This window comes from Papio anubis, chromosome 19 (assembly GCF_008728515.1).
Source record: "Papio anubis isolate 15944 chromosome 19, Panubis1.0, whole genome shotgun sequence".
In the NCBI taxonomy this organism is placed as follows: Eukaryota; Metazoa; Chordata; class Mammalia; order Primates; family Cercopithecidae; genus Papio; species Papio anubis.
Genome location: NC_044994.1, coordinates 7,374,053 through 7,397,460, shown reverse-complemented (window position 1 = coordinate 7,397,460; position 23,408 = coordinate 7,374,053). Strand labels below are relative to the sequence as shown.

The following is a 23,408-nucleotide window of genomic DNA, read 5'->3' as shown; positions in this document are numbered from 1 at the left end:
TTGGGGGAAGATCACAACAGTCCTGGTAGCAGTGTCACAGCAAAATATTTCAGAGGTACCAGATGAGCTAGCTCCAAGGCAAAATGAGGCAATATTATGCTTAACTGTTTGGAAACCTCTTTTATTAAAAAAGATTTTAAATATTAATGCTATTTTCAATACAGGTGTGATAACACTCAATAAAGCATAGTGTACTTGATATAAATTTCGGAATGTAACAGTCCATCTAGTTCCTGCCCCGCTCCAGTCTCCACCACATACCCCAGTAGCAAAACGTACACACCTGTTTAAAAAATGAAGAAGCTTTTGGGCATTGGGTGAGCAGAGTGGAGTGGGGCAAGGAAAGTGCTCTTTCCTGAATTATTCATGCTTTTGGCTTTAACTTCAGTTAGTAACATCAATTCTAAGAGAACTGAGACAAACTCTTCTATGTTCCGCAAAGGGAGGGAGAAAAAAGCCTGCCATTCGCAAGTAGCTATGGCCAAAACCAGCGCAGAGTACAGGGGTCGGGAAATAAGGGATTTAAAAAAAATTGGAGTAAAGTGCACATTTACTGTCAAAAATATATTGTTTTGATCCTAAGAAAATTAAAAGAATTTTGTCTAATGGACTAGATTGCTGACCTTTTAATACATTTGGTTTTCATCGAACATACAATCACCATCGGACATAAAAAGACTAGTTTGCTTTAAAAAAAAAACAAAAACAAAATCCTTGGAGTTATCTACAGGAATCTTGTGGACGCAATTCAAGGATAACATTCTGCAGCTCTTTGGATATTGAATGATGTCCTCGGATCAGTCCACAAAAGAGACAGGGAACTGTTAATGCACTGATACAAATGGGCGTTTCTCCCATTTTCTCTCTCCTCCCCCCACCCCACTCCTTTCTCTAAATGCCTGTGCTTTCCAGTTCTCCTTCTTCTACCCCTATAGCATGAGACCTGGAAATCATGAAGAGTTTCTCCTTGTTTGTAAACTGCCTCTGCACCGGCTGAGGTTGCTCGGCCGTAAGTGGCTCCTGACTGGCACCCTCCGGGGAGCTCTGCTCCGCACCCGGAACAGGGGCGGCCACAGAGTCTCGCGTTTGACTGGCAACTGCGTCCAAGACCGACTTGGAGGAGGTGCCGGCCTCCCGCAGGGGTGTGTAGCCCTTATTGCTGCTGGATGGGTCATCCGACTGGGAGCTCCCCGAGTCCCGCCTGGTGGGGGGCGAGCCCTCCAGCCGCAGGGGTGGCGAGGGGGAGGCGGCTTTGGCCAGAGGGCTGGAGTCCGGGTCCGCACTCCCCGGGGAGGGCGGGGGCTCGGGGGACGGCGGCACCCGGTAGTCCGGAAGCCCGCTGGTGCTGCGGCGCCGCAAGGCCGCGTACCTGCCGGTCCTGGGCAGGCGGCCGCCCTGCCCCCTGGCGGCGCGCGCCGCTACCGCGCCCTCGGGCTCCTCTAGCTCCTGGCTCGCCCCGCGCATGCTGCCCTCTGCTCCGCGGAGGTTGGTCATGCTCAGGTCGACCTCGCCCCTCGGGATCTCCAGGGAGCCGCGTTCCCCCGGAGGCCTCTGCCAGCTGCAGCTCGCGCCCTCCGCGTCCCCGTCCCTATCGCGGTCCCCTTGCAAGGGCAGCAGCGCGAAGGCGCTCAGCGAGGAGTCCACGAGGGAGCTGGCGGTGCTCTGGCGCCCCCAGCTCTCGGGTGGGCTGCAGGGCGCCGGACTGCTGCAGCTGCTAGCGGCGGCGGCGGCGGTGGCAGCGGCGGCCCGGCGACGGCCGGCCACGCCCGAGCGCTCGCGGTAGACGCTGTACACGGCCTCGGCCAGGCTCGCGGGCTCCCGCGGACAGCGCGGGGAAGAGGCCAGGTCCGGCGGGGACGCGGCGCCCCGGGGGCGGCCGCCGCTCAGGGCCGCGGGGTGAGGCGGCCACGAGCCCTTGGCCAGCATCGCCGCGGCTCCGAAGGCGTCTCCGGCGCCACCGCAGCTCCCCGGCTTCAGTTCCAGGCCCCGCGACTGCACGTAGCTGAGGAAGCCGTTGAGCGGGATGGCCCCGGGGGGCGCCGCGGGGGGGGCCGACGACGACGAGGAGGCGGCTGCGGCCGCGGCGGCGGCCGCGGCGGCCGCCAGGTCTTTGGCGCGGAGGCTGTGCACGTCGATGACTGTGGAGTAGAGGTCCCGCAAGTTGATGATTTTGGTCTTCTTGTCCCGGTTCTCGTGGAGGACCGCGTTCGCGCAGATGAAGAGGAAGATGCCGATGCCCATGATGAGGGGCCCGAAGACCTTGAGCTTGTCAGAGTGCAGGTAGCCAGAGAAGATGCGGAAGAAGAAGCCCACCGACGTGGAGGAGGAGGAAGGGGAGGCGACTCGCGCAGGAGGCGTGCTCCTGGGCGCGCCCGCGGAACTGGAGTTGACACCCGCTGGAGCCCTAGGGTGGCTCCTGGACCGGTTTTTGCTGCCACTGCCGCTGCTGTTGGCGGTGGTCGGGACGCGGTGGCTGCTGCCCGCAGGCGGCAGCTGCTTACCCCCCTCCCGATTGGCCCCCGTGGCCTTGGGCCAGTAGCCCACCACCGCCATGGCTATGCCCACCAGCAGCACCAGGATCCCGCAGAGGGCGATGAGCCCCGAGATGGAGCACAGCTTCAGCTTGCCTTTCACCACCACCACATCGTTCTTACGCCTCTTTTTGGCTTTCCGCTTGCGCTTGGGGATCTGACTTGGGGGGCGGAGTGGATCCTGCTTTCTGGCGGAAATCCTCAGCAGGCCGCCGGTGGCGATCATGGCGAACTCGTGGATTGCAGGACTAGCCTCTGGGATGGAGGCTTGCTCAGGGAGGGCGCCAACTGCCCACTAGCTGCTCAGCCACCTCCTCCTGCTGCAAAGCAGAGGAAGACAGTCAGAGGGTGTCGGCTTGGCTGCAGTGGCATCTCACGCTGCAGCTGCCCTACTCCCAGATCCCACTCCCTGTGTGCCCCCAACCCCAGGGACTTTATCCACTAACTGAAACGAAGGCCGTGTACAGAGGCTGGGGCCAGGTAGACATTAGGGAAGGGACCTGTTAGTTGCAGCAACTAATAGGTGATTATAAAACATTGCAGTAACTAGTATGTGGTGATAAAACCATCTGAAAGTATGCCTCCTTCTCCCCGCTCCCCACCCATCTCCCCCACACACTCCATGGGTAATATGAGGGTTTGAAATGAACAGCGGAGTTCCAACCATTAGTAAAACCTAAATGTAGGGACAAAAGCAAAGTAGTGGTTAAGGACTTTCCTGGCAAGATTCTTTCCCTTAATCCTTCTGGAATTGGAAGATTTTTCAAGGGAACTACCACAGGAGTTTCCAGTCTCTCTAAGCTGGGGAATCTGTCAATGTGTGGCCCAAAGTCACTAAAACAGTCAGGAAAGTTACTACTGTATAAAGACAAAGGAATTTATTTCACTGGATGAAAATTAAAGGTCATATAATGGCTGGAAGGCGGTTTATTTACTTCAGATAATTAACAGAGAGTTCATCACTGGGGAAGCAGCAGAGATATTGCAGTACTCTGACAATAAATCCCTTCACAAAGTTGTCTCCCACCTATGCCTGTTCCTACAGCTAAGTGCAAGCAGATCCCTTGCACAGCCTTCTCGCCTCTCGGCAACATCTGGACAGCTTCTTGGGGTGGAATATTTAGTTTTAGGTAACTGCTTATGTAACTGAGCTCTTCCTTCTGGCCTTCTTTCCTCCCTCAGAGGAACTCCCTTAAAGGTATCATGTGCCAGATTTCATCAGGGAATTTGAGAAGTCCCCTAGAATCTCCAAGAGAAAGATCTTTTTTCTCATATGGGAAAATTACAATTAAAAAAACTAACACTCTGCCAGAATAGCTTTCTGACCCCTTATTAAGGTGCCAAGAGCATGCTACAGAATTCCAGTATTCAAATGAGGAGGCAATTAACTAGGTAAAGCAGCCTACATAATATGTGATTTGTAGAATGACATTTCCCCCAAGCCAAAGCTGTTTTGTTGTTGTTGTTGTTGTTTGTTTGTTTTTTGCTTCCCCCCCTTATCCCTTTCTCATGAGGTCATTTTTAGGAAGGGAGGGTGGCAACAATCAATGGATTACTCTTAGGAAGTTTATTTAGTTGTTTGTAATAAAGCCTGGGTAGGTAAATTCACAAATGCATATTGGTGGTTATTCGGCAACCTCTAAAAATTATAGTCTTGCTGTATCTCCAGAGTAAAACATTTTCTGTCCCATTAGTTGTTTTCCCTCCTATGAGATGCTAAAATTAAGGACATTGTATGAAATGAAAGACTTAAATATCACTCCCAAGCCTTTTGCTATTCTATCCTTTGTCAGATAATTCATGTTTTAGAATAAATTCCCCCTTGAAAATGTGTGGTAGGTAGAATTTTGCTTTTAATTGGTGATTGGGTGAAAGGCTTTGGCCCTTGAGTTCCTCCATTATATCAATATTGGCAGGATCTTTTCTCCATCAGTGGGAATGCAAATGGTAATCAGCTCTTTACAATGTTTGCAAATCAATCTCTCTTTGGGACTTAGTTGGGTTTCAGTAAAGAGAAGCACCAGGTAGATAAGAGAGGGGTCAGTATAGAGAATACATCTATAAACCTTTAAGCTGCACCAGTAAGTACAGATTGAAAAAAATATATATTGTCTATCTCTCATCCCAAATAAATAGGCACATTTATTATGTGGTTGTAATATAGAGACTGTTGTTATAAGTGATCCTTGGAATCCAGCATCTTAAATAATCTGGAGATCCGTGGTTATGTTAAGAAGGCTTTAAGGACCGGACATTTTTTGGAAGCGAACTCAGACTCAGCTGGCAGGGTGGCTCTCCCACCGAAGAAAGGCTACACGTTTTGTTGGGCATTGATCAGGTGCACCAGGAGCCTGGATGTCTTGAGGGAGGGGGAAACTCACTTGGATTTCTCCTCAGCAAAGCAGCTTTGGCTCCGGTAGAATGTAAGGAATGGATTTCAACAGTCCTTTACCGCACATCTTTAAAATGAGTTTAATAGCTAGTAATTAACTCCCTCGTTTATTATTCCTTCAGCTCTGTTGAAGGCTGTACTCCCTTTTAATGTGTCACCATCTGACACGAAATACAGACAAAGGTCAGATGCCACGGGAGACCCACCTTTGAGGTTTTCCTTTATACCTAATGCAAGAAAACAAACTTAGCAGTCAAGCTTGGCTGCCCTCTCAGTTTACTGCCTGGAGCTGGTCTTACCGTGGTTAAAGAATGGAGGATGGGGGAAGCAAAGGAGGGAGGTCTAAAAATACAACTGCTTCCAAGAGAGACATTCAAGTTCTCTGCTCATGATGGATTAAGCCCCACTCTGAGGCTCGCAGGCTCCGAGCCCACAGGCTGGCAGCGCTGTGCTGTGCTCGGCACCCAACCCAGGTCCTCGACCCCCCGTCCCTCACTGGCAGGGCGGCGACCCCCTGGTCCCTGGCTTTGGTCTGCTTATTGATGTTGGCCGGAGTCACATGAGTGCAGCAGCTGGGAGTCCGCCTCTGGAAAGAAGACAGGCAGCAGCGAAGTGAGAGCAATCTGGAACTAGCTTTTTCTGGACAGCGCATCCCGTGTAGCCAGCCCAGGAAAAAGCCTCTCCCCGAACACTAGCCCGGGGCGCGGGGGTTCGGAGACCCGAGGGGCGGGGAGGGGCCCCCAGGGGCTGGGGACTGGCAGAATTGCTCAAAATGGCAGCACTCTCCGCACACAACATCGTTCACTTACCCAGGGAGACCGAGGGAGGTCGGGGCCGGCGAACGGGCTCTCGGGCGACACAAAGGAACCATGGAGAAACTTTTTCAGCCCGAGCCGACGGCGGAGCGCAGGGACAGCGCCCCCGGGCCCTGCATCCGAGCGCGGCTCAGCAGCCCCGCAGGGGCGAGCGCCCTCCCCAGACTCGCAGCCTCCTCCGGCGCTGTGGCGGGAGCCATTTCCAAGAGTTTCCAAGAAGTGTCAGGTCCTCTGCATCCCGCATCCCGCCTCGGAGCCCTCCTCTCGGCCGCTCATTCTCCCGCTCGCTGCGTCCCCTCGCGCGACGCTCCCGGGCGGGTCCCCGAGGCGGCGCCGCCGGCCCTCGCGCCTCTTTTGTGTGGCTGCTGCGCGCCGGGCTCCGCCGGGTGGAGTTGAGCCCGCGGCGGCGGCTCGGGGCGGCCGGACTGGCGGCTGTTGCTAAGAGACCGGAGCCATGACACAGGGAAATTGCGGCAGGGTGGCGGTCGGGGCCCGCCCGGCTCGGCTGCTTGGGGGGGCGCCCCCGCCCCCCGTCCCGCCCCCTCCCCCAGCGCCCCCCCACGCCGCCGGCCTTCCCCGCTCCCCCGCGTCCTCAGCCGCCCGCCGCCCGCCGCCCGTCCCTTCGGAAGCGCCGCTTCCCTGGGAGGAGGAGGCGCGAGGGGAGGCGGCGGAGGCAGCCAACGCGGGGCGCTGGGGCCGCGGGGCAGGGGGCGCGGGGCGCCTCCTCGGCCTCGGCTCTTCCCGCCCCGGGGCGCCCCGAGACCGCCGCCTGCCTCCGCGGGCAGCTTTGTTCTTCTTTCTTCCAACTACCTGTCTGAGCCGCGGGCCCCAGAGGCCCCAAAGAGAGGCCTGGAGGGTCTCCCCAGCAGCATCCGAGGGGCGCTCTCGGGGAGCGAGGGGCCAGAGTCCGCGTTCCCTCCGTGTCTGCCTCCCTCCCCTCGTGTCTCGGTCTTTTGTTGCCTCTACTCCTCGGCACGGCACAGCCTGGGTTGTTTTCCCCCTCCCGCTTGGGAGTTTGCAGTGTGGATGCTCGGCGAGCACAGTAAGTTGTCCCCCAACGAACTCGGGCCCCGGCGGAGTGGAGCCGCCCCCGCCGAGCCGGGCGCACCGCGGGACGCGTGGAAGGCGCTGTCAGATGTGCTCGCGCTTCAGCCCCGCCGGGCTTTGTGACCAGCCTGACCTGGACCCGGCAGCTGGGGTCCTCGGAGATCAGAATGGGCTCCTGGGCTCTTCCTTGGGCAGCCCCTCCTGCTCCTCCCGGTGCGATAATCAGCAACCGTTAAAAGGAAAACTATAATTCTCCAGTAATCAGGGTTAGAATCAAAGAGGGGAGGTGGGGGTAGGGAGGATGTCCAAACTCCCTACGTCATTTAAAAAAGAGAGAAGGGGGGGGGGGGGAGAGAGAGAGAGAGAGAGAGAGAGAGAGAAAGAGAGGGAGAGAGAGATTGAGATTCTGTTTCCTAGCTCATCCCTGTCCTCTGAACTGTAAAGTAAAAATGACAGGGAAAAGATAATTTCAAAGTGGAATTTCCCCAAAGATTATTGAGAAAGTGAGAAAGATTTCAATTATCTGTTGAAATGAGGCAGCCAGGATTCAGGAAGAAAGGAACAGAAGAGCAGATGAAGCAAGTGCTGTCTGAAATTTTGGATCCAGACAAAATTGGGTGGGTGTTATATATTCTGAGTTTTGCTGCTCAGGGGTCCACAAAACCCACACAGGAGGGCTCTGCTGCCCACAGCTCCTGTTACAAGATTGTTCCCCACATACACAGCATTCACTTGTGCTTAAATCTAGAGCAGACACGTTTCAAAAAGAACAATAAAGACAAAAAATTTACAAGTTCAATGATATAAATGTGAACAGTGATCTAAGAGATGGGGATAGAGACGGTGGGGGACAGGAGGGAACGAAGCAGAAGTGTTTTCTAAAAGGGAACCCTGCATTCACCTGTTGGAAAGGTGGCCTCTGTCACCCTTTTCAAGCAAATAATGAATCTGAATGATGATCAGGGTGTCCGGAACCCACCGCCTTCCCCCTGCTTATTCCTGCTCAGATTCAGGCTATTAGAAAACAAACCGTAATGAAGGGAAAGTTTTAAATCCCACATTGGGTTGTTTCTTTTTAGAGAAATCACTGCAAAGGAGAAATAATAAGATCTAGTTGTCGTTTTCTAAAGCCTTTTTGGCTCTGAACCTCCAGATCTCTTGAATACCAATAATAATCTGGCATTTTGTACAAAGATTGGGCCTACAGTCTCATTTCATTGCACAGCTAGCTGCCAGAGTCTATGGGTGGCAGTTCCTATCCTCTGTTTGCTGGGCTGTACAAACAGGAATAATACTGCAGAATTTCATTAGGATTTTAGGTGGATTAAACTGCTAATAGTTTCAAGTTTCTGTGTAAATTATAGCCATCATTTGCACATTTAAAACTCATTTGAGGGATTTGGAGAAGAAAAGAATTCTTTTCTAGACAAAGGGCCTTGGGACATAGCTAGTTTTTTCTTATGTTGATGATTGCAACAAAATTTATGGCTTATGACTCAAAGGCTTCCTTCCAAATTGGGCTTTTTGGAACTTTGAACTGTTTTATTTAACCTGAGTGTTATCACGTTCAGTAATTTTCTTTGTTTTCAGCTCATGGTATCAGAGGAAATCAAACAGATCACATCTGTTTCCAGTGGAGTCCTTTATCCCCTCTGTAAACACAGAATCAACATACATTCCCAGGGGCTTTCAAGTTATGTAGAGTTACTTTTAAAGGAACAAGGATACTCTTGGCCCTTCTGCAGTTATTTTCCTTTTAATTTCACTGGCCCTTTCAGTTTGGATGATTTCTGAGAGTGTGGGACCGCACTTTCACCATGCTGAGGACTGAAGGGCTATGGCTACCTAATCTTAATAATCCACTAGTGCCTCCAGATTTTGGAGCTCAGCACAACCTTCTGACCTTGTAGCAGGGAGTGTAATGAAGGCCCTGGGAAAAAAAGAGAAGAGGATAAAGATTAGCTTAGTTTAGTTGGATTAAATTCTGACCTGCAACCTTTCATTTGCTCTTTCTTAAAAAGAATCCTTATATAATTTATTCAGTCTCATAACTTATTCACATCTCATTTACTTCCCTGATCATTTCACCAACCTAGCCTGGTGTGCTTGACTCACCTGCCTGTGCTCCCAGGGCTGTGTAGGGGAAGACAGTGGCCTGCCGTGGGCGCACACAGGACCTTCTTGGTCTCCAGGAGTGTGCCAGAGAAGGAGAGTCTGCTTATACCAACAGCTCAGCAACTCCTGCCTCTGCACACACCTTTCTCTCACAGATAGTACAGGCTGCAGAAATAAGTAGTTTAGTGTTGTGAGTTCTGGAGCCAGTTTATCTCCTCCACTAACTAAATGACTTAATCTTGTCTGCCTCAGTTTCCCCATCTGTAATGGGGATAATGACACTAATAGCCTATTCATAGCATTGTAGTAAAGATTAAAAGAGTGTAGTCAGTGTGCGCTAATGCTTAGCACATAGTAAGCACTCATTACACTTAGCTATCACCTTATTGGTCCTAACATCTCCCAGCTTGATACCCTCACTCTCCTGTTCCATTCTTATTTTCTGGGACCCACACGGAACTGTATCTGTACTTATTATCTCTGAAGTAGGGTTACAGGATCAGCTGTTGTGATTGAACTACCCCTACGCACATGACATAGGTCCAGTGTCACTCCAGAAAGCTGGCTCCATATGAGAATGAAAACGCTTTCTCCGTTGCAACTTTGCTCATTTTGCAATTAACCCAGACCCTTTAATTTCAATGTGCTCAAGAACTCAGATTTCAAACTCATGGCACACTGTAGTCAAATTAGAAATTTGCAAAAACACAACCAAGAGACATTCTTCAGACCAGAAGTTGGAAGATTTCGTAGAAAGGACCTTCGAGGCTTTGTATGACATCTCTACATAAGAAGACAGAAACGGTCAACCCCAGGTCAAAAACAGGATACAAAATCACTCCTCTTCATTCCTTCTTTACCCTTTTCATACCTCTGGCAATAAAAATCAAAATGACAAAAAAGCATGACAAAATAAAACAATAGGCATACAACTAGAGTCACTAGATTTAGCAAAGAAAACTATTGCATGGGATATACTTCCACTAAAAACTATTTGTTGTTTACCTAAAATTCGGATTTAACTAGGCATCTTATATATTATTTGCAACCCCACCACAGTGTACCTGATAGCCTTTCAATTTTCTCATGGAACTTGCAAAGGACAAAAGGGCCTGATAAGGAAGAAAACATGAAATGCAACAGTAAGTTTATTTTGGAAGAGAATAAGCAGAAAAAGAAAACACAAGCAAAGCCTGGATGGAACAACAGAACTTCAAAGCCTGAGGATAGCGTTTCCAAGCCGGACTGGGCTTAGCCCTGGGGTTTCTCACAGTTAGAGGTTGCATGGTTTGTGTTTCTAGCTCTTTCCTGTGGAACACTGCCATGCTAGAGGGACAGGCAGTTGCTCTTGCATCCAGTCCCTAGGGTCCCACAAATGAATTTCTGAAGAGATAGAGCTCAACTCACTTTCAAGAACTTCAGCTTTGAAACCAAGGGTAAACTTATGCTAGTGTTAAGATCAAGATCAAGTCCATTTCTTGTATTTCTGAGAGGAATCAAAGTTCAAGCCCAAACACCTCCACCACAGAAACAGTGGAAAAAAGAAATGGTGCAAGATCTAAATAGCCGCCCTTAGAACACATCAGACAGGTTCTGCTGCCTCCATTCCAGGTCAATAGCATGTAGCAATGACAGTTTCCATCTCTGTCTTCAGCCCCATTCATTTGTCTTTCTCAGTGAGAGATCTGCCAGGGATAGTTGTCTCTAGTAAGTGGTTCATTTTTATACATTCAGTTTTCCCCAATAGCCTGAATTTTCTACCATTTTTCATGTACATCATCAAAGCTGGATTCTGTGCGATTCTTGCGAAATAATTGAGGTCTGAGATGAGAAACTAGAGTTTGTTGGCAGGCCTAAAAGCAGATCAAAGCTGAGCTTGGAAAAAACTTTGCTGGGAGGGCTCCATCAGTGGAACAGCCAAGATGAGACCCGCAGCTAAATGTGCCCTGTGTTCCCAAAACATATCCTAAACGTCCACACTAATGTCGTTCATATCATTTTGTATAATCTACAAGTGCTATGGAGAGATAACTTGTCCTACTGAGAGCTAATTGCTCACATGTCTGATCTGCTTTCAAAATTAATTGTGATGTGAGCTGCTGTGTGTACATCACAGGAAAAAGGAAACACGCAGATAAAGAACTAGTTTTCAAAAGTAAAGACAGAAACCTAATAATTCCAAGTAGCAATTTCAGGATTGCTACTTCGGTGGCGGAGCTCTGATTCATCCAGTAAGGATTTTCTTAAGCACCTCTGTGTACCGCATTCTATGATTCCTGCGTCATTCACTCAACAAATATTTACTGAGTATCTACTGTGTTATCGTTATCGTTCTAGGCACTAGGGATAGAGTAGTGGTGATCTGTGCAAACACAGTCACTCTCAGTGGTGGGGGTGTGAGATAAAAAACAAACAAGTGAGAAAATTTCAAATCTTGGTGAGTGGTATGAAGAAATTAAAAGAGGTTGCTGTGACTGGTTACATGGGCAGCAAGAGAGAACAATTTAGATTGGGAATTCAGGGAAGGCTTCTCCAAGGAGTGTCATTCCACTGAGAACTGAAAGCTGAAAAGGAGTTGATCATTTGAAAGTATTCCTGGGGAAAAAATAATAAAGGACACAGTGTTATTAGCATATAATCTAATTAGATTCATCAGTACATCTTAGGAAAAAAAGAAGAAAAAGATCATTGAGGGAGAAAATTAGTTAGGGAATACTTCATGAGTCTGGATCCCCCAGCTTGACCTGGCATGGATTTGGGTGAGTGGAGGGAAGGGGGAGAATGGGGCATAACCTCTTTGATTGGTGTACGGGGCCACATAAGGTGGCAGGGAAGACATGATGGCCTAGGTAGCAGGCAGCTAAGTGTGCCATTGACAGAGATGGTAAGAAACGTAGAGTGGGAAGGGACCTTAAGGTACTTAAAGCTCAAATTATAATCCAAGAACCAGCAGCATCAGTGCCACCTGGGAGGTGGTTAGCAGTATAGAATCTTGGGGTCCATTGCAAAGCTGATGATTCCAAATCTTCATTTTCACAATATGCTCAGGTGATTTGCATGCACATTAAACCTCAAGAACCACTGATGTAGTCTAATTTTCTCATTTTAGGGATAGGGTAACAGAATTTAAATGATCCCCATCTTTACCATCCTAGGCTTGTGGAGCTGTGTGTGTGTGTGTGAGAGAAAATATTTTGCTTTTAAATGTGTGTTTGAAATAGTGAACCTGGAGGTCTGTGACACCTGTGGCTAAATATATGTTTCTTACATAGGGCAGCAGCATGTGTTTTTTTTAGCTCAAGTAGAAGAGGAAAGTTAAAATTTGGTGGCTTTTTTCAGATCTATGCATCTGTTTAGGAAACAGGCGTGGTGAATTTGGGGCCTTAATTCAGCTTTCCGGGAGATCAAATTTACTCTGCTTTGGGATTACTCTTAGGGTTTAGGCCATTTGTACCTGAGTAATTAAGCCCCTTCCAGTCATATGACCTTAAGCAGGTTACTTAAGTCTCTGCATATGGTTGTATTGCCTATGAGGGTGACTTATAACTCTTTTTCAGGGTAGTTGTGAGGAAGAAATGAGATCATCAGCGGCAGTGACAGCATCAGTTATTTGTGGAGAAGGGACAATCTGGTCCCGCCTCATCTCCACTGTCCCTAGAGGGCCCCGCCAAGTGACTAGATGGAAGAAGAAGATGAGTACTGGCTAGGTACATATCACTGTCCCTAAGCCTATTCCACGCAGAAATCATGGAGCTGCCACTGTAGATGTTGCTTGGGGTATAGGCAATGAGGCCTATAAAGTATTATTTAGATATGAATGGTTGTGTGATGATGATGGTGAAGAGTTACAGAGTGGCCATTCCCTGTTGGGCACTATGCTGGGTACTGGAGATGCAGTCGAGGTCAAGCACTATCTATGAAGTTTGGGTCACATCTGAAAGATACATAATGGTTCCCCAGAATGCTTTGTAGTTCTGAATGAGTCCCAGCCAAGCGGCAGTGGCTTCCTGGTCTCCACTCTCTCACCTCCTTATCTTCTGAGCCTTACCCTCCGAGAGCAGTTGCATTTTGCAGTAGGCTTAGGTTTCCTTAAATCTCACACCCATGCCATTGGAGTATCCTGTGAGTCCCACCGTTTAGGAATCGGGGGTGGGCCTCTAGTATCCCCACAGTGTTTGGAAATCTCCACCACTGAGTTATTAAACATGTAACTTAATGTGTAAGGGACCAAAGGGTCACACTGTGACATGAAATTTCACATTTGAAGTAGTGCCAACAGTTCTTTTTGCACACACCTTTCGGATGACCCCATGGCAACATCTGTAAGACATTTATATTCTTTAGGGGTGTAAATACAGAGTCATAGCGAAAGTGAAAACTGCCTCTCCCAAATTATCATCACACGGCATATATATATCCAATATATAAAATGAGTAAATCAAAATTGATGGCATGCTTTTATCCAGTGAAACTCTTCTGATCTTATCCCAACCATAAAAGATATGTTAAATGATTAAAATGCTCTAAAGTAGTAAGTAGTATGTGTGTATACACACACACACACACGTGTATATTCTCGGAAGGAAAAATGCACACAACATTTTTCACACTAAATTTAGTCCTGAATTTCTATAAAATCTTACAAACTGAGCTGGCTTCTTTACACTAAAGAAGATAAACTTACAATCTGAGCTGGCTTCTTTACACTAAAGAAGATTAAAGTATCAATGCATCGGAAAAACATCACAAATATTTCTTTTCTAGTGAGAAAGATGCCAACATCACTTCTTGACAGGCAAAGCGAAGTGATTACATAGCTCTCTACAGAGGCAAAATAATGATATGGTGTATTGGAAAATGATATGCAGAAAAATCAGAGATAATATTTCAACATATTTCTGAATTTCATTATTTTCCAAAGCCATGGCCCACAAAGATCAGGGCTTGATTGCTGAAAAATTTACAGAGAGAGGGAGAGAGAGAGGTATTTACAGCCCATTGTGTAAGAGCTTAATATATTCACCTTACAAAGAGGCTGTGTCACAGATTTCCTCCAGATTCCTCCCAATCACTTATAGCTTCTGACTTTTAATGACATTAATATTAATGCAATGATAGAAAGATTATACTTTCTGGAAATTTGATACTAATCAGTGTTATAGCTCCACTTTTTTCAGGGCAGTGAAGGGTTTAAGAAAATGTTTTTTCCATTTACAGAGATAAATATATATATATGATCAAGACTAAGAATCCACAACCCAAGGGAGGAGAATGAGAAAAGATCATAATTTACAGCAGTTACCTCAAGAGCTTACTCATCAGAACACATATCTGTTTAATGGCTTATTCTAGAAATGTGGGAACTCAGAGAATTTCTGCAGCTTTCATTTTGTAAGCAGTAAAGGAATTGCCCTGCAGCCTGTCACAGCGGAAGGTGAGGTGAGGAATCCCGGCTGGACTGGGGTCAGGGGCCATGCTGCTCACCTCTGAGGAAGTTACAAGACTGCAGGATTTCATCAGTGGAGCTGGTGCTCTGATTTTCTGTTCCTGTCTCTACTGGCCCGTGGAGATAACAAAATGTCAGCTAGTTTCTGTCTCTAAGCAAGACAGGTTCTAAACCATGTCAAAGCACTGAACCTTTTCCCTGGGTGATCTCTTCACCTCACAGGTGAGGGGGAGACTTGAAATGTCCCAAATAGGACATTTAAATAAATATTTAAAGGATGCAGAAAGTCAAACTAGATAATTTCATTCCTTCTTGGCTTTTTCAGCCATGAAAATCTCAAGGGCATATTGCATAACCTGTTGGACCCAATACATATTAATGCACTATTTAAATGATGCATAATGTTGAATAGTTGGTATCAAATGATGTGGTTTAAAAAAGTACTAGATGGCTTTTAAGATTCCTTCCTGTTCTCTGAACCCTCATATTCTCACTTACAGCTGTGGAGACTAGGGATAGGTCCTTTAGGTAATGCTCATTAGCCCACTTTTTCTGCTTCTCTTGTGCAACCAGAAACATTGGCTTATACAAAACATGGTAAAATTACAATGTCCCACAACACACAGAAGCTACTGGTTTGGGTTTGTACTTTGTCCCCAGTTGGAGTAGCGATTCGCAAATCGCTTCAGGAGGTGGGACATTTGAAAATCTCAGAGTGCTTCTTGGAATGTTATGACATATCAAACTTAAAATAAATTCACATATGATTTTGATTGAATCTATCACAAACCATCTGACATTCGATTCTTACATAGAAATATAGTACACATCAAACATGCAAGGAATACTTATAGAAGAAAACCTTAAAGCTATAAACCTTTGTCTGATAACATTATTTTTCCTAAAAATTGGAAAAGAACATACTCATTCTGTTTGAGCCATGGGACAGCTTGACCTAGTTATGGAAAACCAGTATTTCTCAAAGAATATAATTTTAAAAAGCATGGTCTTAGCTATTGAATGGTTAGGTACTAAGAATCTCTGTCTTTGGCCATTATTTTTGTTTGCCACTTAACATATTGACCTTTGCAATCACACTGCAAACACTTACCTGCTTTCTTTCTAGCTTCTTTCAGCAACATGGCTTTTCAGGTTTATTTGGCTCATTAACTACCTTGTTTCTCTAGACAATACCCCAGAGGTATTAGTTGGCATTTTTTTCCCAGCTGAATGTCATTTGGTTTTTCCTAGTGCATTTTCTTCATCCTAGGAAAACAAACCCTTTGCTATCATTTCTCTATCCTTACGGTGTCTATGACACCTTCTTCGTTTTGTCTCACCATTTGTTAGGGTACTGTTTACTCCCTTCTCCTGATCATTAGTGAACCTGCAGAAGCTCAGGATCACAAGGGGAATTAATCTTCTAGTTATCTGTATTCAAGATCTCATTATCCACAAAGGAACAAGTACCTAGGGGCCTGTATTGTTTCAAGGCAGAGAAAGAGGTTAACCCACTTTGAGTCTATTTTTTGAAGAAATATTTTATGAAATATTTCTCTACCTAAGCCAGGTGATATGCTTACAGGTAGTTCAAACACTTCTATTGTATTTCTGTCTTCAGCATTTTATTATTAGTGTTCATTCAATAGATTATCTAACTTTTTCAACACAGTATCTCTGTGTGAGGCTGATCATGATGGACTAGTTGTTTGCAAAACTCTCTAGGAGGCTTTGGACGCTGTTCTTCCCGAAGCCCTCACTCTTGGTAGGATTCTCAGGCAGAATAGTTATCAACCCTGTGCCTCTGGAGGAAGCACTTCTTCCCATGTGAGACCCTGTTCTTCATCTACACAGCCTCTCTGGATGTTTCTTTTCTTCTTCTAGCAGGCCAAGGAACTCTGCTAGCTTTCTACTTGTGATAGACCCCCTCCATGCACTCTCCCCTGTGGGCATTTTCCTGGCTAGGCTACCATTTTTCTCATATCCTCCAACTAAATGCAGCAACATTTTTTAGAGTTTTGCTGTCAATCTCATGAGCCAGTAGCCTGCATAATGTAAATAATACACCTGAGGAATTACAGGGATTACAAGATCTTACAAACTGATGAGGTTGTAAATAGAAGTTGCATTGGCTTTATTGCAGTTAACTTTATTTCTGAGAGTGTGGCTCACCAATTCTTCCCTCGTGTCCTACAATTAGCAAAGACTACATAGATCTTTGTCATAGATCTTCCCAGTACTATGTGCTTGAAGAGCTGGACAAAACCTTAGTTGCATGCTAGTCTAAAAAAATGTGGGTGATTTGTATCTCAGAGACATTCTAGGTTGAAAAGATGGCCATGGTCCCTAGAACCTAGAATTCCACCATTTCTCATTCTCATTCACTAACTACTGCCACTGCTTCACAACTCTTCACCTATTTTAAGATTTCAGGTAAATTCTTCCTTTATTCAGCTAGAAAGTAAGCTCAACAAGAGCAGCTACATCATCTCGTTCCCTGCTGCATCCTTAACACCAAAGAAAGTGACTGGCCAGTTATCTATTGCACTCCTTCCATGTACTGGACAGTGAACAGATTGGTGGGCGAAAGGGAATATCCAAAAATACATTAAAATTATTAGACAGCATCCTGTTAATCAAGGAGCCTATATAAGCAAGAAGAACTAGAAGGAGGTTCTCTAACTGGTTGAATAAATACAGAAAAATGCCTTATTTCTGAATAGAAAACCAATATTGTAAACATGTCAATTATTCCTTTTGTTTAATGCAATTCCAATCAATATCTGATTGGATTTGTCTTTTTAACTTATCAACATTATTCTAGGGATCTACTCAAGAGACATGTAAACAAATTTTCACATAAAACTTGTAAGTGAATATTCATAACAGCATTATTCATGGTAGCTTAAAAAGTAGAACCAACTCAAATACCCATCAACTAGTGAATGAATCATCAAATGTGACATATCCATGCAATGGAATGTTACTCAACAATAAAAAGAAATGGATTATGATTACTTGCCACAACATGGATGATTTCAAAAGCATTATGCTCAGTGAAATAAACCAGTCACAAAAAACTACATATTGGAATGTATCACTCCGTTTGTAGTAAAAGTCTAGAAAAGGCAAATCTAGAGAGACAGAACTAGATTAGTAGTTGCCCGGGGGTTGGGATGGGATTGAGGAGTGACTGCAAGTGTGCACAAAGGGTTCTTCCCCTTTTTTTTTTTTTTTTTTTTTGGTGGGAGAAGTGATGAAAATGTTGTAAAATGAAACCATGATGATGGTTACACAAGTCTTTAAATATACCAAAGTCCATTGAATTGTATACTTCAAACTGATGAATTTTATGCTACGTAAATCATGTCTCAACAAAGCAAATAGAATATTTTAAAGTTTATGTGTAAGAATAGAGAGGGGTATGAGGAGCCAAGGTACTTTTAGAGAAAAAAAAAGTAGTGATGGGATACTAATTATTACCTTTGGGAAAAGTCTTAGAAGGAGAATTTCTGGATTAAAGGTGTACACAAAATGAATAATAACAGTAATTGAATAAAATAAGAATCCATGAGTCCACATTGATAGAGTTAGGGTAGGTTCCTGGCCAACAGATAAAACAGATTCTCCGTAACCAGCAGAGGTGCTCAAAGTTAAAACAGAACCAGGCAGCCATGGCTGGATGAGCGGGTGGTGTCATATAGTCAGTGTTCTCAGAAAAGTGTTGCAAAAGTGTTGCAGGACCTCCCTTTGTATGATCAAGCCAAACCAGTTTCTGGTGGTGCCTAGATAAACTGTGGCCAGAAACACCCTCTCCCCACCACACGGCCAAAGAACTATGTGACAGAGACTTCTAGTTTGGGGCTTGGAAGCCACCCAATCAGATTTGAACAAGTTTAAATCCTTCATTTGCGTAAGTGGACCTGATTGAGAATTGGGGTGAGAAACTTTCCCTGTTTAAGCCAGACTCTCCCTTTGTTCTTAGGAGAGCACATTTTCACTTATATTGAAAGCTATGCCTCCCCAGTCTGCAGATATTTTTAAAGAAAATACAGCTGTCTGTCTTCCAGTCTTTTTTTTTTTTCCAGCAATAATGAACAAACCAATCTAGACAAAAAAAATCTCACAGCTTAAACAAATAACCCAAAATGAATCAGATTTAAAAGCAAAATAAAACTATAAAATATTTAGAACGTGGGAAAAAAATCTGTGGGACATGGTACTTGATGAGGAGTTCTTCAACATGACACCAAAAGCACAATCCATAAATGAAAAAAATAATCGATAAGTTGAGTCTTATCAAAATTTAAAATAGTTGCCTTGCAGGAGACCCTGTTAAGAGAATCAAAAGATAAGTTATAGACGGTGAGAAAATATTTGTAAACCACATATCTGACTCTTATTTAGAATATACAAAGAGATGTTAAAACTCAACAGTAAAAGAAAAAACAATCTGATAGGAAAATATGCTATAAAATGAACATTTTATCAAAGAGGATTTATGGATGACACGTAAGTCTATGAAAAGATGTTCAACATCACTAACCATTAGGAAAATGCAAATTAAGATGTTGACAAGCTATTTCTATACTCCCATTAGAACAGCAAAAGAGAAAACTGAGGCTCATGGAAGTTAAATAATTTACCCAAGGTCACAGCTAACAAATTGGTAGAGTCAGAATTTGAACGTAAGCAGCCAAACTCTAGAGAACACACTGTTAACAACTGAAGTATATTCCCTTGTTTCCTATAAAAATAGACATGCAAAAATTTATGTACATTGATGTTCATCATTACTTTCTTAAAAATGGTGAAAACTAGAAACACTTCAATTTTGAAAAGTAGAGAATTGGTTAGATCATTTATAAGCGATCCATCTCTATCCATCTGTTGTATGAAAAAATCTGCATCCATTAAAAACAATGCTGTAGCGTTAAGGTCAGCAAACTTTTTCTGCAAAACAGACAGTAACTATTTTAGGCTTTGCCCACCCTACGGTCTCTATCAGAATATTCAACTCTGACACTGTAGTGCAAAAGCAGCCATGGACAATGTGTAAGAATGAGTGATGTGTGAGAGTGTTTCAATACGTTTATTTGCAAAAACAGGCAATGGGATGGCTTTGCGTTTTAGGTCATAGCTTGCTGATCTCTGCTGTAGAGTAACTGCGTATAATGTTGACATGAAATGTTCATGATGTACTAAGTGAAAACAGAACATTAGAATTTAAAAAAAGTATAACTCAAATGTAAATGATTTTGGAAATTGGAAACTGATAGGTGTGTGCAACAGATACTGCTGTTTGGCTACCTAAAAGTTGCTGCTAAACCTTTCCTTGTCTTCTACTCTAGAGGCTGGGAAGCCAGATATCCACATTATCCCGCATGACATCACTGAGCTCTGTGGCCCAGTTCTGACTGCATGTTGGAAGCAGAAGTCTGCAAGGGATGGCTTGTGAGAAAGCTTTTATTTATTTAAATTTAAATAAAAGGATACCTTCTAGCCTGGGAATAAATTCCAGCTTGCTTAGAATAATACAGCATAGAAAAGAACCTGAGTTTCTGGTGCATCCCTGAGCCAGTGTCTCAATCCTGCCCCACCGATTTCCAATTCCTTATTATGTGAGAAGCAACCCTCCCTTCTTTGATTAAGTCATTATTGGTAGGTTTTTTGTTGGTAACTTGCATCCAAATGCATTCCTTAACTGAAACAAAATAGAAGCGAAATTCCACATTCACAATGTTGCCTCAGACGAGCTCTGGCTTCTCAGAACTTCAGTTTTCTATTTGCTGGAGCTCAGAATCAAAGAGACAGTAAAGAAACCCATTTAAAAATTGCATGGCACGTATTTCTTGGGTGATGGGACCTCATGGATAATATTTTTATTTTTATTTATTTATTTATTTTTTCTTTTGAGACAGAGTCTTGCTCCATCTCCCAGGCTGGAGTGCAGTGGCGTGATATCAGCTCACTGCAAGCTCTGCCTTCCGTGTTCATGCCATTCTCCTGCCTCAGCCTCCTGGGTAGCTGGGACTACAGGCACGGGCCACCACGCCCCACTAATATTTGTATTTTTAGTAGAGACAGGGTTTCACCATGTTAGCCAGGATGGTCTCTATCTCCTGACCTCATGATCCGCCCATCTCAGCCTCCCAAAGTGCTGGGATTACAGGCATGAGCCACCGTGCCCTGCCCATGGGTAATATTTTTTAAATTTCTTTTCTTTGTGTATCTTTCTTTTATTGTCAAACATTATTAAAGAGACCATAGATACGTTTTATAATTATAATAAAAAAGAAAATGTTACTAAAAACAGTGAGAACTCTTAAGCTAACTACAAGATAATAAATATATAACTGCAAAATATAAAATACCAAAGCCATTTACAAATAAAGAAATGGAGCCACATGAAACTTTGCAGTTTAGCCAAAGTCATTTAAGGATTCTGAAACTAGAGAGGAAGCAAGGCTTACTTATCCCGTGGCTAGAAATTACTTTTGAAAACTCCATTTTTGTCCATTCCCTCTTATCACTACTTGCTTGCAAGTTAGGAAACAAATTAGAACAAAAGCATTATTTGTCGTCAGTGGTCAATGTTCATTGCTTACCAGAGGCTCGGGATTAGAAGATTCTCAGAACCAGTTAGCTCCTGATACAATCAGGCCTTGATATGGTTTGGATTTGTGTCCCCATGGGGGCGGATTTCCCTCTTGCTGTTCTCATGATAGTGACTGAGTTCTCAAAGATCTTATGGCTTAAAAGTTGTGTGGCCCTTCCCTGTTCACTCTTTCTCCCTCTCTCCTGCTGCCATCTGAAGAAGGTGCCTGCTTTCGCTTCGCTTTCTGCCATGATTGTAAGTTTCCTAAGGCCTCCCAGTCACGCTTCCTGTCAAGCCTGCGGAGCTGTGAGTCCATTAAATCTCTTTTCTGTATAAATAACCCAGTCTCAGGTAGTTCTTTATAATAGTGTAAGAACGGACTAATACAGGCATGAATAAGTTGCCATCTAAAAGCCACCTGAATTATTTCTGGGAATAGACTGAGGTACTTTCTCTTTTAAAATTCTTGACTTTTGTTACCCAGCCGAACGAAGGCCTGCTTGCCCAGTGCAGTAAGGCCAAACATGCACACTGAGTTTATGCAGTGGGAGAAAAGAGGGTGTTTTATTTGCAGAGTGCCAAGCAAGGAGAATACAGCAGCTCACACTGAAGACTCAAACTCCCCAGTGGCTTGCAGGTGAGGCTTTTTAACAGAAGGGGTAAATTTCAGGAAAACAGAAGTTACAGGCAAAATCATAAATAAATATATGGAGGTTATACATTGGTTTGGCCTAAAAAGGCAGAATATCTTGAAGTGGGGGCTTACAGGTCATACACAGATTCAAAGATTTTCTGATTTGCAATTGGTTAAAGAAGGGAAGCTTTGTCGTAAAGACTTGGAATCAGCAGAAAAGAATATGAGATCTGGCTCGTGGTTGTGACTTCCTCCACGCCCCTCAGAAAGAAACTTCAAACAATGCATGGCAGTCAGAGTTCAGTCCTTAGCACCCCCTCATCTGAGGTCTCTGTGCCAGTGGGTCCATTTGGTGGGAGTCTGCATTTCTGAAAAACAACTCAGGGACATACATTACGACCTTATCTTTACTTTCTACAGGGAACCAATATCTCATGATTCTAGCTTCCTTGGCTATCATTTTAAGCTACTGTTACCTTCTTGCTTATCAAGTTGCTCATTTACTTCTCAGGAATATCTAGGTGCCTGGACTTTCCCTTGAAGGAACTCAGGATTTTCCTTTGAAAGCAGGGGTCCTTGCTTCATCTCAGTTTCATGATAAAAGAATCGAAGATAACAAATATACACCACGAATATATCCTCATTACCAAGCTTAGCATGAAGAGGGGATTCAAAAATAATAATTAACAGTGTCATCTACTAAAACAAAAGTTTTCGAAACAATTATGGATTCATCCATAATTCCAGTATATCTTTTTTTTTAAAAAAAGTATTTTATAGTCCTGTTCTATGGAGTTCTTTTCATAGCTTAGTTTTCTTCAAATCATTATTATTTCTCCTTCCTGTTTTCTTCAGTTTCAGTGCCAGTTAAAAGAAGTTGTACTCTAGCTAGTTTTATTTTTTAAGTAGATGCAGAGCTGAATTTTTGCCTCAGGATATATTTTCCAAATTCTTCTCCACCTCCTCAGTTTCCATCTCTTGTTAAAAGCACCTCCATCAACCCTCACTTAGACACTGCCTACTTGGGGGTTTGTCTTACCTTTGCATTGATTGCATGATTCCTGAGGACAAGGATTCTGAGCTCTCTCAGAGGGCAAAGTACCTTGAGTTTGTTGCTTGTCTTAGGCAACATTTTAAAGTAGGAGAATATAGAGCTCTCCTCTAAGGTCTGCAGCCTTCCAGGTTTTACCCCATAATTCTAAAACAAGAATAGTAAAAATTCCACCTCTCATCCACTTGGGTCTGGTGTCATCTAGGTAATTGGATCAATTAATGATATTAAGAAGAATCTTCTGGAAGCTGCTCCTAGAAGACTTGCCAAGCTCTCCCACAGACAATGGCCTCTGCCTTCTCTTTTTGTTTTCTAACCCCCAAGTGACTCAAGGGATCTGAATTTCAGAGTGAGTAGCGGTGGGGTCAGGCTGGTGGGGAACCTATTTGAAATGTTTACACAAGCTTCCTGTCCAATGGGTCAAAATAGCCATTTGAATTTTTTGGCAAAAAAAATTTCTGTATGCCTAAAAGATGCCAGATGGAGAAGGAAGTGGTGTGTTTAGTCACAGGAGGGATACTGCATGGATAATAGGTTCTCTACACGCTTTTTGTCAACGTCAACATCAGCTTGTCAGTTTGTTAGGACAATCTTATATAAGAATAATTCTCAAAATTCATCAACTGCTGAGACCTTCCCAAACCTAATTTTATTCTCAAGACAAACCTGTCAATGAGGTTTTATTAATTGTTTCCATCATACACATGGAGAAATTGAGGCAGAGGTTTAGAGAGAAAAACATGAGTCAGAGCGGTAAGGGAATTAGCCCAGGGGACAGT

The 23,408-nt window shown here is 44.5% G+C and overlaps 1 protein-coding gene across 1 annotated transcript; it reads right to left on the bottom strand.

Moving 5' to 3' along the window:
- Positions 1-94: 94 nt before the first annotated feature.
- Positions 95-6,176, bottom strand: TMEM200C (transmembrane protein 200C). Its single transcript, XM_003914177.5, has 2 exons — positions 5,733-6,176; positions 95-2,851 (listed from the first exon to the last, which is right to left on the bottom strand). Exon 2 carries the CDS (start codon positions 2,755-2,757, stop codon positions 892-894), a length of 1,866 nt encoding a protein of 621 aa, XP_003914226.2. The 5' UTR covers positions 2,758-2,851; positions 5,733-6,176; the 3' UTR covers positions 95-891.
- Between the last annotated feature and the right edge of the window lie 17,232 nt (positions 6,177-23,408).

Bases quoted from the DNA above. Each gene is read 5' to 3' on its own strand.
- TMEM200C (XM_003914177.5), bottom strand. From the start codon at position 2,757: ATGATCGCCACCGGCGGCCTGCTGAGGATTTCCGCCAGAAAGCAGGAT.